Source organism: Geotrypetes seraphini, chromosome 13, assembly GCF_902459505.1.
Source record: "Geotrypetes seraphini chromosome 13, aGeoSer1.1, whole genome shotgun sequence".
Classification (NCBI taxonomy): Eukaryota; Metazoa; Chordata; class Amphibia; order Gymnophiona; family Dermophiidae; genus Geotrypetes; species Geotrypetes seraphini.
In genome coordinates, this window is record NC_047096.1 from 25,636,807 (window position 1) to 25,654,451 (window position 17,645).

The following is a 17,645-nucleotide window of genomic DNA, read 5'->3' on the forward strand; positions in this document are numbered from 1 at the left end:
CTTGGGAGTTCTGATTGACGAGTCGATAAAGCCGTCTGCACAATGTGCTGTGGCAGCAAAAAGGACAAACAGAATGCTAGGAATGATAAAGAAGGGGATCACGAATAGATCGGAGAAGGTTATCATGCCGTTATACTGGGCCATGGTGCGTCCTCACCTGGAGTACTGCGTCCAGCACTGGTCGCCATACATGAAGAAAGACACGGTACTACTCGAAAGGGTCTAGAGACGAGTGACTAAAATGGTTAAGGGGCTGGAGGAGTTGCCGTACAGTGAGAGATTAGAGAAACTGGGCCTCCTCTCCCTTGAAAAGAGGAGTCAGAGAGGAGACATGATCGAAACATTCAAAATACTGAATGGAATAGACTTAGTAGATAAAGACAGACTGTTCACACTCTCCAAGGTAGGGAGAACGAGAGGGCACTCTCTAAAGTTGAAAGGGGATTATTTTTAATCTTATTCATTGTTTTGCCACTTGTTTTTGTTTTGTTCTATTTCTATCATTTAAATTTCTTCAGAATTCTTTTGTTCAACGGTTCCTCCTTCTGCATCTATTCCTTTCTCTCCTCTCTTCTACCTTCCAAAGTACTTAGTTCAATACAGTCTTGTTAGAATGTTTATTTTCTATTTTCCTCTATCTCTACTTTTCACTTCTTTATTACTCTCTAGGTACTTTAGTTAGATTGTGAGCCTTCGGGACAGTAAGGGAATTTCTAAGTATCTTTCTTACTTATAATTTTAATGTATATTTTCTGTAAACCGCTTAGAACCTAACGGATGTAGCGGTATATAAGAAATAAATTACATTAAAAAAATTACATTACATTCCGTACAAACGTAAGGAAGTTCTTCTTCAGACAGAGAGTGGTGGAGAGCTGGAACACTCTTCCGGAGTCTGTTATAGGGGAAAACACCCTCCAGGGTTTCAAGATTAAGCTGGACAAGTTCCTGCTAAACTGGGACGTACACAGGTGAGGCTGGACTCATTTTAGAGCACTGGTCTTTAACCCGGGGGCCATCGCGTGGACACGATGGACCACTGGTCTGACCCAGCAGCGGCAATTCTTATGTTCTTATGGGATAGGAGGAAATGTTCAACAGTGGATTAAGAATTGGTTATTGGACAGAAAACAAAGGGTAGGGTTAAATGGCCATTTTTCTCAGTGAAGGAGGGTAAATAATGTTGTGTCGCAGGGATCTATACTGGGACCGGTGCTATTTAACTTATTTATAAATAATCTGGAAACTGGAACTACGAGTCAGGTGATTAAATTTGCAGATGACACTAAAGAGGTTAGGGCTCTTCTGCATGGAAAAGCAGTTAATATAGCTGGTTTTAAAAAAGGTTTGGACAAGTTCCTGGAGGAAAAGTCCTTAAACTGCTGTTAAGATGAAGCCACTGCTTGCCCTGGATCGGTAGCATGGAATGCTGCTACTATTTTGGTTTTTGCCAGGTACTTGTGACCTGGATTGGCTTCCATGAAGACAGGATATTGGGCTAGATGGACCATTGGTTTGATCCAGTAAGACTATTCTTATGTTCTTAAACGGTCAGTGTTTGAAGTATGTACAGAAGAATAAGAATAGCAAAAAGTTTGTATATTTATATTTCCCTTGGTTTCAACAAGCAAAACAGCAGACAGAAAAAAGCCAAGAAAGCATATTGTTCTCACCTCTTCCCGCTGCCTGTCCAAGCTGTTCCTCAGCTCCTGCAGTGCTTTCTCCTTTTCCTCCATTAGTGTTCTTGTCTCTTCCCGCAGAGCTTCCTCTGCCTCCTGTCGCAGCTTTCCAAGCAATAAGGTTGTCTTCTCCTTCAAGCTCTCTCTTTCCAGCCTCTGCAAGTTCTCCATCTCATCTTTTATTTCTTGTACTGTTGCCTCTTTTTCAGCCCTGTTGTTGGGTTTTGGAGGGGAAAAGTATTTTGTGAACTTATTTTGAAGAAATAAAGAATTTCAAATTAAAGTGAGTCTGTCACCATAAACTCTATGGGGCCAATATTCAATGAGATATAGGTTATCTTCTGCTAACCACAATTCATAGATTTTCAGCAGCACATAACTGGATAGTGCCAATGAAAATCCAGAGAGACAATCACAATACTACCCAGTTAGTGCCAGGCTGGTCCAAAGAGAAAGTTCGAGTGGACACAGTAGTTTTTTGGGCACAGCCAATATTCCGTATCAGTGTCTGGATAACTATCTGAGCAAGTAGGATCATAAAAATACCTGTCCTAACTTGCCTGGATGGTTATTCGGATACCACTGTTGAATATCGTTCAGCACCTGGATAACATCCAGCAACCAGACGAGACTCGAATATTCAGAGCCAGTGCCCAGATTAGGCCTGGTATTGAATATCCAGGTCAAATTAAGCTCATGGTAGTCAGTTTAAAAATCGCTGACACCACCAACTAAATATCAAGCCCCATATTCTCTGCCTGTTCAGCAGAGAGCTTTTATCTCACAGAGTGAAAGGTAAGCAGTTGTGTAATAAGAAAATGATCAAAATCAGCTTTGAAGATCCCAGAAGCAAGTTTTCTGTATGTATAGTATTTTGATTTTTCACCTCATTTTTCTCTCTTCTGCCTCAGTCTCTGTAGCTATCTGAGCTTGAAGTTTTGCCAGAGTTCTGTCTTTCTCCAGTTTCACTTTAGCCTCTTCTTCCTCCACTTCTGATTTCAACCTTTCTTTCAACTTTCTAGAACATAGGTCCAAGAATGAAAGGGCAAATGCTTTATTAAACAGCTTTAACGATTTCACCTAGTTGAAGGTGCTTCAAAAAGACCTATAGAAATTGAAAAAAATTCCAGAGAAGTGTAAAAGGAATGATTATCCAGGCCTATAATGTGACAAATAAGGGAAAGGGTAAAGGCAGAGCCATCAGAAGGTCAAATCAACATGCCATGCTGCTGCAGCTTACTTCTATTATTGGAAGGGTCAGCCTTATCATCAGAGGAAGGGTGAGCCTTATCATCTCCCTTCCCCCTGTCAGTAGTGTCTTTGGAGGGGACAGACCCCCCTAACCCCAAATTCTGGGTTGCCCAAGTCACTGTTTAGCCTCACAACAGTCCTGAAACTGGAGGAAGCCGTGAGTGAAATAAGGAAGAACTTTTTTAACTAAGTCATGCAATAGATGGAATTACCCAAGAAGGTGTCTGTAGTTTCCATCATTAGAGGTTTGTCAATGCAGGATAAAGGAATGGACTATATAACTTCAAAGATCCTATAAAAATAGGCTTACGTTGAGATAGTTGTCTGTCATCCTGTTTGTCCTCTAAATTTTTATGGTTTATATTTTATAACAATTTACAGGGCACATTGTAGCAACAGGGGAGGGAGGAGAGAGCAAGAGGATACCAGATGTGGTAATTCTTTGCACTCCATGTATATATGCCTTCATGTGTGCATCCTGGATAGCAAGCTAATAGTTCTACTACTACTAATCATTTCTATAGCACTACTAGGCATACGCAGCACTGTATATCAAACATGGAATAGACAGTTCTTTCTCAAAAGAGCTTACAATCTAATTATGATAGACAAACTGGACAAAAAGATGCATCTATACAAAGTGATAAGATGGGGAATTAGAGGGAACGCAAGATAGATGGAACATGATCATTTTTAAGTTAATATTCTTTAAGTTGTTTTTCTGTTATTCAGAGTATTGCAAACCTGATGTTCTGTTCATGCTGATGCTGAAGTAAACGCGCATCCTCTTTTTCCTTTTCCCTTAGTTCCTCCTGGAGGTTGTGAAGTTGGCTTTTTTCATTGTCCAGAATCCCCTGCTGGATTCTGCCAGACAAAGATTCCCCAGGAGACTGCTTCAGTGGCTCATCACACACAAATTCTTGTTCAATACACCTGCAAGAAAATGTCCCCACCAGAACATTTTTTTTTTATTTTGTGTCTAATCATTTGAAGTACCATCCTTTCATGGAACAAAAATGTGGTTTACAAATTAGGTATAATTAAACAGGGCAAGAGAAGTTTCACTAATTGGAAATGAAATCACACAGAAGAACATGCAACATGAAAGGGACAGAGTAGAAAAACTATTTTAGATGCCTCCATTCATTCAAAACATCCTAAGAGTCAATCTGGTAATGAAATGTATATTTACTTATTTATTGGGATTTATTAACTGCCTTTATGAAGAGATTCACCCAAAGTGGTGAAATATAGAAAATTTTGGTCTTACCTGCTAATTTTCTTTCCTTGAACCGAGCCAGACCAGTTCAGAAAACACATAGGTTTTGTCCCTCAATCAGCAGATGTATACATATTTAAGAGCTGTGCACTTTATCCTATAAAAAGCACAGTACAACTGCTAGCTCTCCCGTTTTCCTGTAGCAAAGCAAACATTAACTGAAAAGTCTCTTATAAACCAAGTACTATACAGGGAATCCAGAAACGTTTTACCAATAAGAGAAACACAACTTGAGACAGCCCGGGGAACGGCGATATCACTCACCTGAATGGTTGCATAGCTGCTGAGCTTCCATGTTGCCCTCCAACAGCGAACATTAGCAGCCTAAGCGCGATATAGTTGAGCATTAATCTTCTGGAAGTATTACCAGACATCAAAACGCTTTAATGGTGGGGAAAAAAAATTGCACTCTGACCTGTTTGCCTATAAATCCATGAGTGCAACCCTTCTGGAGTTGGAGAAAATGGATGACCTGGCAGCATGCAACACTTTGGAGTCTCCTGGTATGTATGATGATGGTGATGTATTAGAGAACTTGGGAACCTCTCTACCGGCTAGTAGACACGAGTTGCAGATCTGGATAGGGGAACTTAAGACTATTATATTGAGCATTAAAATTGATCTACATGCAGATGTTGAAGACGTACTTAAGAAAATAGATGAGATGGGACAGCGTCTCTATAAGTTTGAGGAGCAGGTCATTACAGATGACCAAGAGGCTGTTGACTTGCAAGCACATTGTGACTGCACGGAGTATAATCAGGAGGATTACTCCTTAAAATAGAGGATGGTGAAAATCGCACACACAGAAATAATCTAACGGTGCAAGAAGTTGATATGGCCGTGCTTATGCAGAGAGTATGTCATCAATTTATGAGAGTGGCAGGCCCTGAGGCCAAACTCTAGGATACTGAACTTGTAAGGGCTCATCACGCCTTAGGCTCTAAATACCCAGACAGACCCCCGAGACATAGTGGCCTGCTTAGATTTCCGCCCAAGGAGAGGGTGCTGCTAGAAGCCAGAAAGGTGGGACATGTGCTCTTTGAAGGAACCAAGGTGGGACTCTTTCAGATATTTCTGCCATTACACTGCCGTTAGCATAGGGAATTCTGTGATTACATGATGCCTTGCATATACTAATGTGCGATATAGTTGGTACTATCGTTTTGGCCTTTTGTTTGCTTTGCAAGTGCTCATAGTGGTGAAATTATGGCTCAGTGTTGAAACTATGGCAGGAAGACCCCTCTAGCTCATGAGGTGCACTGCTTCCTCAACGCTTCACTAGCAACCAACGGTGGTGCTGTTTAGATCAAAGGTGCCGCCTAACACGGCATTCAGATTCAACTGTACCACCGGACTAATTAGATGGAATCTGATTTGTACTTACACATTTTTTTGCAGTACAACATACAGCATAAGAGGCTTAATGACTGTTTTCAATTACTTTAGCATATAGAAATGCTTAATAGAAATGGATATTTGGGGGGGCAGCGGGGGGAACCTGTGATGGAAATATTTCCAGTCCACTGGCTCAATTTTTGAGTAGTTATTTTGTTGGAATGGGAAAATAATTTTGAAAACTGGTTTTGATAAAGGCTTTTGAAAATAAATGTGCCTGGTGAGGATAGATGAGTCTTGGGGGACAGGATACTGGGTGTAACTCTGCAGATGGGGTCTATTGGACTGTATGTGAGGCATGGGATTGGAGTAATTGGCATGGCATGTGCATGATTTTTAACGTGACCAAAGGAGCAAATGTGTGTCTCATTTAATATTCGGGGGCTTAATTCACTCTGGAAGCAGCGGTTGCTTTTAAGGAGGCTGATGGCTTATGTTTATCAATAAGCTTCATCCAGGAGACACATTTATTACCCAAGGGTAAAAGATAGTTTACACATAAGAAATACCGACATATATACTTTGCATCCAATAGAACCAAATCTAAGACCAATGGTGTAGCAATAATGTTTGATAATGCTCTGGCCCCAGAGGTTGAGGATATTGTAAGAGATAAAGCTGGGAGATATTTGTTTTTCAAAGTCCTCCTAAGCAATCAGCTGTTTTCCCTTTTGAACATTTATACTCCCAATGCTAACCAGGGTCAATTTTTTTCAGACCCTGAGCCAGCTTCTTCAAGATAAAGCAGAAGAGAAGCTTCTTATTGGAGGCGATTTCAATATGACACTAAATACTAACTTAGATAATTCTGCTCGAGCAGTGAGTTGCAGTAATGATGATAGACAAAAGCTTAAAATACTATTCAGGGATTGGGATCTGATAGATGTTTGGTGATTACGACACCCTAGTGATCAGGACTATACTTATTCGAGGACTGATATATGGCTTTTAAGTAAGTACTGCCAATATATGATTAGTAACTCCAATATAGAAGTACAGGTGTGGTCTGATCATGCCCCTATCACCATTACGATATCCCTTGTGCAATTACCTATTGGACAAAGATATTGGAGACTAGATGATTCTATTCTATTGGATACTCATTATGCAACAAATTTAAAATATGTTAAAGAATACTTTGAGATTAATGATACTCCTTCCCTGTGGGAGGGTCTTAAAGCTGCGCTTAAAAGGTCTCTATATTTCCAAATGTTTCCAAATGGACACAATCTCGGTGGAAAGAATTTCTGACATACCACCAAAAAGTGACATCTTTAGGGGCGGTTTTTCAATTAAGATTTCCTTGTAAGTGTTTTGTTTCTTACCAAGGAAACAAGTACATTTTTTTTTGAACCTGCCCAATTGGGGTTTTTTCTAGAGAGTAAAGGGGTAACTACCATGGACCAGAATGAACCAGTATAAATGTGGACTTGAAATAAATAGGAAGGATGTTTATTGCTCGTATTTGCTTTGATATTGTATTAGTATTATCCCCTTTATTCCCTAAGGGGAGTTTCTTTAGAAAACATTTTCTTCCCTTCATGTGGACTATGTTAGATTACATTTTTCTTCTTTTTTCTTAAATCTTTATTGATTTTTAATCTAAAACAGTGCCAAATAAATAAATAAAAGAACAATAGATCCTACATACAATGCACTATTATCTGTACAGGTAACACATATATCATTCAAGATTTCTTACAATTAATAGTAATATAATATAATATAATATAATATAATATAATATAAATGAAGAATACAGTTACCTAAATGCCACCATCAATATTTATTTCCCTCCCCCCGCCACGGATGTGTATAGGTAAATGAACAGAAGGAAAGATAAATAATTAGACATTATTATAAATCCACAAATTTAGTTTTCTTCTTTAAATTTTGTTCAAAATTGTACTGGACTGATTGATATCTGCATTTCAGTATTTCCTTCACTGTGATGTATGTTAAAAATTGAAAAGATAAATATATATATTTTTTTAAGCTGGCCTTAGAGGAAATTTAATTGCTCTGAGATCTCACAGACGTAAGGAGAAAGCTCAGAGGCAGGCATCTCTGAGAATGCAATTATACCGACTAATAATAATAATTTGTTTCTTGTATACCGCCAAACTAGTAAAAGGTTCTAGGCGGTTCACAGCAAGATATGGCTGAACATCCAGCCGATTTACAATACAAGAAAAGCTATTTCTAGAAAATACATAATGCCTTTAGATTAAAAGTATTAACATTAGAACACTTAAATTACAAATTTATCAAATAGTTGTGTTTTTAGTAATTTTCTAAAATTATAGTAAGACGGAACTTCTAGCATAATTTTGCCAAACCAGGTATTAAATTTAGCTGCCTGAAAAGCAAGAGGTCTCTCTAAAAATATCTTAAAACAACATAATTTGACAGGAGGGTATGTAAATAACTAGACTTTACGTATAGGTTTGTTTGAGTAATTTAAGGAGACATGGGAAACAAGGTAACCTGATTAGACTAGAGCACGCTCCTAACACAGGGACCCCTTTTTCAAGGTAGAGATAAGCTTATTGGAAAACTATGAACAGAATTGCAAAAATTAGATTTGGAAGCAATTAATGCTAAATTATAGGCCCTCAAACAAGTTTTTGAACTGGGAACTGGGTAGGGAGACTGCTGGCTCATAGTTTTAAAAAGCAGCAGAATAGAAATGCTATTCTTAAAATAGTGGATGAACAACAGAAGATTTGCACCTCCCATACTCAGATACATGAAGTTTTCATTAACTATTAGCACTCATCTTTAGTCTTGCAATCAGTTTCGACTTCCCTTGACCTGCCAAAATTATCTAAAGCAGAGGCAGTGCAACTATCGCAGCCTATAGAGGAAGATGAAATTACTGGGCTATTAAAGATATGTCATGCAGGAAGGCCCCTGGTTTAGATGGCTTTACAACTAGGTTCTATAAGATTGTCTGGGCTTATTTAACAAGTCCATTGACTAGAATGCTTACTTCTTTTGCAGAAGGAGCTGAACTACCACATTCCTGGCAATTGGCAAGTATAACTGTTTTATGTATGTGATATGGAAACCGCATAGTTGTATGCGGTATATAAATTTTTAAATAAATAAATATATTAAAGCCAAGCAAGGACCCTACAAATTGTGGCTCCTATCATCCTATTTCACTCTTTAGACCTCAATTACAAAATCTTCACAAAGATATTGGCCAACAGACTCCTGCAATTTATGCTGCAGACGGTGAGAGATAATCAGTCAGGTTCCATTAGGGCTTGCCAAATATTTTATAATATTCGTAGAGTTTGCCATCTTATTTGGCGGGCCAATAAAGGTAAAGATTCAGCACTGGTCCTGGGTATTGATGCTGAGAAAGTTTTTGATGGGTCTCTTGGCCCTATCTGTTTCAGGTGTTGAACAGGTGGAAATCTCGGGTAGTTTTCTAGAATGGATTCACACAATATACTCATATGTAGACACGGTTGGATAAATGGGTGTCATACTCCCAGCTTTCAACTGAGATGGGGGACCAGACAGGGAGATGTTCTCTCACCCGTACTGTTTGCATTAGCCATGGAACCTTTGGCTCAAATGGTGCGGAATAATGACCTTAGAAGGGGTATTATTATATGTGAAGGAGTCCAATATAAAATGCTTTTATTTGCAGATGATATATATTCCCTTTAACAGCTCTGACTACCTATTTACAAGAAGTGCTAAAGGTTTTAGCAGGATATGGGAAAATCTCAAGATTCAAAATAAATATGACCAACTCAGAGATATTGGACATAACTACTGTGGATGGGCAGACTAGATGGGCCATTTGGTATTTATCTGCCATCATGTTTCTATGACTAACTCCCCAAGACAGGGAGGCCATTCAGCATAGATATTCTTTTCAGTGGTCCAAATCTTCCCTGAGGTATTTAGGGGGTCAGTATAACAAGAAAGATTAGCTCTTTATATACAACTAATTACCCACCTTTGCTGAAGCAACTCTGGGAACTTTTAGATAGATGGTAGCATTTAAATCTTTCATGGATAGGTAGGATCCATTTGATAAAGATGGTACTGCTGCCAAAACTATTACACCTGCTCTACCAGTATTCCTCCCAGATTCTTTTTTTTTTTTGCCAGCTAGAGAGAAAGGTGTCTAGATATATTTGGAGATAGCACCCACCTAGAATCCAAAGAAGGATGCTATATTACCCTAGGCAACAAGTGGGAATGACAGTTCCTAATTTTCGGTATTACTATCAAGCATCTCAGCTCAAGTATTTGACGAACTGGATGAGAGATTGGCAGAAGAGTTGAGTCCAACTTGAGCAATGTTTGTTGGGGATATTCCTTTGTCTGAATTTCTTTTTTCCTCTGCTAATAGCAGTCTCTATTTTAAAGACAAATTTGGCTGGTGTCAAAAGCATGGGGAAGAGGTAAACCTCAGACTCCTCTGAGGAACACTCCTGTTTCAAACTTCACTTTTTTAAATTAAAAAAAGAATCCCACTGTGGAGGCACCAATCTCTAAGAAGATTAATCTCCCAACTCGATTGAAACCAGTTCTCCAACTGGTCCAGGAGCACACAATTCAGAAGCTGCATAGTCAGACTGTCTGGAGACAGAGAAATATCGAAGAGCTCACACTGCATGAGTCCTTGTTTTTTATCTTCATCTGCTGGTCGATGGACATAACCCAGTCTCTGGATTGATCTGGCTTGGATGCTAAGGAAGCATATAGCTTGAACTGCAGTATTAAAACTAGTTCAGATTCTAGGCAAAGATGGCTCCTGCTCATATTTCACCAATACTCTCTCCTCCCACTCACCTTTTATGCAAGCATACACTGTGTATCTGTTACCCACACATGATTGCTCATACTACTCAATGCACTATAATCAGTCTTACACCTTACGAGGGGCAGCAGACTCCTCTGGAAGGGGTACAGAGTCCAGCGCACGTTTGCCCTGCTCTTCTTCTTGTTGTATGACATTTGCCAACGTTAACCCTTTCTCTCTGTTAACTTCACAGAAAACAGGGCTCTGCTCCCTCTCACTTTGCAGCAGTAAAAGGCAACAGAAGAAAAAATTAATTGAAAGGCATTATTGTATTCTATCATCTGCTTAAGAGGGAAGAAATTAAGTGAAGCCAAGACCTGAGAACATGAGCCCTTTAAGATCCATTCATATCTGCTGCACTTTATATGTTCTACTGGACAAAAAGGTGGATGATAATTATTAAACTAAGTGCTAGATTCACTAAACGCACCGATCATGTCCCAATCGTGTCTGGCCAATTAATCTCCCACCCGATCCAATCTGCCCATGCAAACGAGGGGAAATGGCATGCTAAGTAGGAAGTCATCGATTCACTAAACAGAACAAGAAACACCGATTGGGTTTGCTGATCCAAAATGAAGTGACTGCTGAGGACCAGTCACTTAATGTCCTAGCCAACTTTCCTGCTCTCTGCCACCCTGAAATCCCAATATTGAGGTTACAAAACCACCCTGAAAATAAAACTGTACATTACTCCCCGTATATTCTGCAAAAAGCGCATTGCCGTGCGAGCCCGTGGTTTTAACCTGCAGGTTAAAAGCGTGTTCTGTTCCATAATTTGGCTGCAGCATGTTCTGTTCCATAATCTAACTAAAGCATATTGAAATGTCCACTCAAGTAAACTGCAGCTCCCCCTCCCCTTTTGTTTTGACCTCGCTTGTGCAGAGAGCAAGCTCATGCGCAAATTGCATCTACAGCCAACCAGGATGGTCTGCACATGCATTGCGATCACTCTGCAGTGATCCATGGGATCGCGGTGAGGCATGCGTCTGATCAGATAATTTGCATGGACTCTGTAGTGAATCGGTCGCCCAGCAGAACTCGGCCACGAACCGTCCAACAATGATCCAGACCAGTGAGTTTAGTGAATCTAGGCCTAAGGGCTAGATTCACTAAGCCCACCGATCAAGTTCCAACCACTTAGTGACCTCTTTGCGACCCGATTTCCCTCTGACCCGATTCACTAACCTCTGTCCCGAACATCCTCCAATCCACGCATACAAATGAGGGGGAATGGCGTTCAAATGTAGGCAGGCAGCGAGTCACAAAAAAAAAAAAAAAAAAGAGGAACACCGACTGGGCTGGTCAATCCCAAAACAAGCGACTGCTGAGGACCGGTCGCACCCATCCCTTCCAACTTTCTGCTCCATTGCCGCCGTGAAATCCCTGCCAACTTCCAGCCCTGCTCTCTGCCCCGAGCTCTGCCCCGATCTTCCAGCCCTGCTCTCTGCCCCGATTCTTTGCCCGTTCCTGCAGCGCGAGCCCATGGTTTTAACACGCTTTAAACCCGCGGGTTAAAACCACGGGTTCGCGAGTAAAAAGTAAAAATTAAATTTAAAAAACACGGACATCAAACGCATGCGCAGACTATCTACAGGCAAAGTAGATGGTCTGCGCATGCATCTGAATTGCTGGAGAATGATACGTGTAGTCGGTGGGGGTGTTCCTCCAATCACCCCCATTTGAATACAGACCTGTTGTGAATCAGTCGGCCTGCATCAGATCAGACACAGAGAGGAGTGAATTGGGCAGGTTAGTGAATCTAGGCCTAAGTGTCTCAACAGGACATCCACCTCCCCCCATTATACTTTGATTAGAGGTATTTACACCTGAAGCTACAAAGAAGGGTGTGCTAAGTCTGTCATCCTGGAAATACCAAAAATCTTTCTGAGGACATTTCTGCTCTCTCACTCTCCAAGATCCCCTGGAAATATATAGAAAAGGAGAGCAGAGACAGACAGTTGTGCAAAGCATGTGATAATTTGACTGCTGCAGCACAAAAAGAAATACATATCATTCAACATATCACATCTAATTGGAAGAACTGGAGTAGACTCAATTACTGTTTCTGGTGGAATTCGTGTCAAATTTATAAAATGGAAAGAACAATTGCGCTACAAAAAATAAATTATAATAAATTTAAAGAGATCTGGGGGCATTTGACAAAATATTGCAATGAATAAATACCATTTTTCCATCATAAGTACAAGTGCGGATGGAGGGTGTGGTATCTGAATTTGATTAAATTTTAGTTCATTGGACAAGAATTTTTATATGATATATTTGAATGGCTATAGTGTGGGAGGGGTGGGAGGGAAGGGATTAAATCTTATGTATTAAAGTTGAAATGATAAGAAATTAAAGTGATGTATACAATTCAATATGTCAATTATTTATGCACTTGATGTAAGACATAAAATGAATAAAGAATTAAAAAAAAAAAAAGAAATACATGTGTATCTTTCTTTGATTATTGTGCAAACCCAGCATATAAAAACTGCCTGAATGGTTGCACAAATGTGGGGAGTTGGATTATCTGCTAGGCATAGAGACGTATGTTGCTAATATATATTTACAATTATACATATTAAGCACGAGAATGTTTGACAGCAGATAGCACAAAGAATTTTCACTGACAGAGGAAAACAAAATTCTGAATGATAACTGATGACATTCGTTAACATGCTGCTGGATCTGTGGCGTCAATTCTCAGATCCTACAGCAAGAATGTTAGTCTGCAGACTTTAAGACCTGCACATCAGGCCGGTTTTCAGGACATTCCCAGTGAAAATGCATGAGATAAATTTGCATACTGAAGCAGTGCAGAGCTATTCTGAAAAATCAAACCAATCTGTAGTGTTCTAGAACTGGAGGTCAATGCCCCTTCCCCAGTCAGAGAGCATGAGACTGATACATTTCTTCCTCTCCATTAAGGTTTCAGCTATGTTTGGTTTCCCACCTAACAGTATATTGCACCCCAAGGTGTTAAAATAAATAAATAATGTTATAGAAACCCCAGTAGCAGGAAACCACAGGAGACAAGTTAACAACTTTCTGCAGCAGAGACTTATGTATTCTTGTTTCTATCTTGTTAAGGTCAGAATCTGTGTAATCTCTGAATAATTTTTTGAGGGTTCAATACACAGAACAGGTATCTGAAACTTCCAAATTCACTAAACTGTTCTTTGCGCAGAATCAGTTAATGTGCAATGTCTTTACTGGTTACTTGAGAGAACTATGGAACTAAATGGTGCTGTGTTCTCCAAGAGTAACTTATATCTTAAAACCAGCTCATGAAAGACTATGGCAAGTCAACTATAAAGGAAGTCTGGAATGGTTAAGGATAAGAAGTGGTAGATAGTGGAAAGATGCTTTGCAGGGATCAGAGTAACACTATTATCTTAGTCACTGGCGCACTATCTTCTACCTCTCAGCAGTTTCTGATGGCTTTCGTGGCTTTTCATCCCCACTGCAATAGTTTGTGCCATCCTTCCTCTCATCCAGTAGCTGTGCCTGAGAGTTAGAAATCACAGAATTAGAAAATAAGAACCTATAGTAGCTGCAGAGCTCATCAGTCTTGTTTCCATCACTACTGTGCACACCACCCCAGTCCATTTAGGCATGAGAAAAAAACTTAGTACCATAAAGGAGACTTGGAAAGATTGTCCTGAATAAGGAGAGATCCTGCAGGCAGCTGAGATCTATCTTCTGCAATATGGACAGAATAGTGGAGAAGACAATGGTCAATTGTCTTTTTCTGCCATCACTTATTATGTTACAAGACTCTGCTCTCTATGCATGTCTATCCCAGAACAGCAAAGGACAAGCAAAACTGAAGCTACTATATCTCTGAAATACAGTGGCACCTCGGTTTGCGAGTAACGCGGTTTGCGAGTATTTTGCAAGACAAGCAAAACACTCCAGCAATTTGTAACTCGCAAACCGAGCACTGTCTTGCAAAACAAGCAAAATTTACCTGCAGCTTAAGTTGATTTTCCAACCCTGCTGCCCCACAATCTCAGCGACATGCTCAGAGCTGAAGCAAGGCCTGTTCTGCTCCTCCACCACATCATTAAACCAAGCTCTGCGCGCACCCAACCCAAGAGAAGCCAGCAGTGAGCAACAGCCAATCCCGTTCAACCAAGCCCCACATGCGCCCAATGCATGAGAAGCCAGCAGCGAGCAACATCCAATCCCATTCAACCAAGCCCCGCACGCGGCCAACCCAAGAAAAGCCAGCAGCCAATCCCAAGCGTCTCACCCGACGAGGGTTGAAAGTAGCACTCAATCAGCTCAGGGATCCGGGAAGGGGGTGCTAGACCGACCTACTGTACCTTCGAGTCGGGAAGTAGGCTGATTCGGGGGAGGGGGAGGTATATTTTACATTTTTCTTATTGAGGAAATAATAGAGGGCTACAGAAAAGTTTATTGCAGCCCCTGGAAATAATTTTTATGCTGTGGATAATTTAAAGTACATTTTCAACATCCCCACCAGACCAGTTTAGAACCTGTAGACTGTGGCAACTTTCTATTGGATGGCGGGAACTCAGAGAGTAATAGTGCTCTCTTTCTAATTCTAATGCTAGATTACCTGGTAGTGTAGCATATAAGGGTCCTGAGCTCCACTGGATGTTTCTTGGTCAAGATTTTATAGTCCACACAGCCTCTAGCACCTAAGATCAGATCCCTACCAAAAGAGTTTGTGCACCTGGTGTCTATAAGGACTGGCCCTTCACTAGACTCGTTCTTTTGCCCTGGGTCTTTAAGCATAGCAATCACTTTGGATTCATCTGCAAGAAGTATGACTCCCCCCCAAAAAAAAAAAAAAAAAAAATAATTAAATAAAGGCAGGATGAATGCCCACTCCCTCCTGCCTCTGAATCTCCCATACCTTTTTAAAGAAGTTGGAGCGAAAGGGAAGTTCAGTCTGTCATGCTCGTAGACCTGACAGTTCAAAATGGTGGGCCTTTCTCTCCCCGTTGCAACATGTGATACATGAGGAGGAGCCTAAAGCCCTATTGGCTCAGACATCTAAATCCCCTCCCAAACAGGGCCTTAGGCTCCTCCCTCTGCACCCAAGGGGAGGAGTCTAAGGCCCGATCATCCCTCTGTATCCCCGGGCCTTAAGCTCTTTCCTCTGTATCCTGGGAGGGGCTTTGGGTGTCTGAGATAGTAATGCCTGATTCAGGAAAAAAAATGTCAATTCAATTCAGCCTACTGAATCGATTTTTCAATTCGATTTTCCTTCCCAATTGGGTGTTTTGTTTTGTTTTTCAAACATCCTGGTGGGTTTATTTTATAGCCCCTTCACCAACCCCATCTCCTTTGCCCTCTCCTACCCACACTGGCGCTGTGGTGTGAACAAAATAAACAAAAAAGACTTTTCCTCTCTCTGTTAAGTCCTAGCTCACGTTCGCGGTCTAATACCAGCTTTGGCAGGTACACATTTCAAATCTAACATATTGTAATCACAAAACAGAAGATAAAATTATTTTTTCTACCTTTTCCTGTCTGGTCATTATTCTAAATCATGTTGGTCCCAGGCTCTGGTTTCTGTTTCTCTTCTGATAACTCGTTTGCCAGCGTGCCTAAAGATTTAAAACTGACAGTGTACTTGGCAGTGTCCATACCAGTTTCTATGGATGATATCATCCACATGAGAATATTATGCCTTCTTGTCCTCAGAGAATTATCTTTATGTGCTATCACTTACTATGTATGTTACTATGGCTATCTGGTTAAATTCTTTTGAATAATCTACCCCTTAATGTTTAAAAAAAAAAATATTGGGCATTTTTTAAGTCTGTCTCTTGTTAGCTAAACTTTGAGTCATAGTTGACAATTTATGCACTCTAAAATAAGACTTTTGTCTTTCACTTCCCTTTGGGTTGTGTATCATAGTTATTCTATTTTGTTCTACTAAAGTGTTACTTAGCTTGGTGACTATGTACACACTAGATAAAATAACATGCTGAGTAACAGGCACAGTTTACTCCTCCCACATGACAATTTTACAGAGAGGAAACATCCAGTCCACATACAGTATCTTTTGTCTTTTCACACTTGATCACCTTCAGAATTTGACACACAAGTATGAGGACACTGACCAAGTGAATAAGATTGTGCTGGAGCCTGAAATCTACTTCTGCCTTGTGCCTTGATGCACAAGGTCAGCTCTGGCACTAGTTACAATAACCAGCTATAGCATTTAAATCATGGAAATTTACTTTAGCAAGTTGCTTGTGGTATACCAAGATATTACTCTAGATCACATGCAAGACAATCTCCGAGCAGTGACATGCTCTCTCTAGTTCTTACCTTGGGTCTCGGCAGAACAGGAGAAAGTTCATCTGCACTCAATACTTGTTCAGCCAAATTACTATGAAAAACAAAATCCTAACAAGACAGAGAAAGGTGTTAGAAGAAGAAAATACTCATTTTGCTGCCAGAATCATTTGGAATTGCACAAAACTTCAGTTGTGACTGAGATTGCATTGCAAAGGATAGCACTAACAGTAGCTTCAGTCAATTCTTAAAACCAGAATTACCTTTGGGTTCTATGACTGATTACAGAAACATGGTTTATGCCTTCAGGATGGCTGTGAGCACAAAAATCAAAGAACAAAGCCATGCAGAAAAATCTCTATACAGATGACATGCCAATTAGTGGGCTATAATTATTATTACCACAGTTTTGTCAGCTTTTAATATAATCTAAAATAAGACCTAATCTAGTTACTTGAATGAGAAGAGGGACTGGCAAAAGTTTTTGCATGCACTGTAGAAGGTTTTTTTTATGTGTGTTGTATATAAAGCTTTAAAATAGCAAAAAGGAGAAAAATATTCACTCAATATAACCAAATAACTGAAACACAAACTGAGAATGAACTTATAAGCCTGTATAAGTATGTTTAAAAAACAAGGAAAAAAGGACATCCATTGCACAAACATGGCTAACCAGTCTGTATCTTTACTGGGGCATGAATAATATTATGGATCCCCCCCCCCAAAAAAAAAAAAATTGTTTATTATTCATTTAAAATTTTTCAACTTTATACTGACATAATGCAAACATCACCAAATTTGTGAATTGTGCTGCTCTACAAAAATTGAAAGTACTTAGCTTAATTATGCAACTTTCAATTTTTGTAGAGTTGTACAACTCACACATTTGGTATTGTTTGCAGTATGTCAGTATAAAGTTGAA

The 17,645-nt window shown here is 39.9% G+C and overlaps 1 protein-coding gene across 5 annotated transcripts in view; it reads right to left on the reverse strand.

The window, feature by feature from the left end:
- Positions 1-17,645, reverse strand: part of CEP164 (centrosomal protein 164) — a 161,404-nt gene that overhangs the window by 95,610 nt on the left and 48,149 nt on the right. For 4 of the 5 annotated variants that reach the window (XM_033917306.1, XM_033917308.1, XM_033917307.1 and 1 more), the window contains exons 10-15: positions 16,757-16,834; positions 13,866-13,951; positions 10,509-10,655; positions 3,675-3,863; positions 2,566-2,697; positions 1,674-1,890 (exon numbers count right to left, since the gene is read on the reverse strand). In XM_033917306.1, the coding sequence (XP_033773197.1) occupies positions 1,674-1,890; positions 2,566-2,697; positions 3,675-3,863; positions 10,509-10,655; positions 13,866-13,951; positions 16,757-16,834 (849 nt within the window). The remainder of the gene's footprint in view (positions 1-1,673; positions 1,891-2,565; positions 2,698-3,674; positions 3,864-10,508; positions 10,656-13,865; positions 13,952-16,756; positions 16,835-17,645) is intronic. The other variant, XM_033917309.1, reaches the window with a different exon arrangement.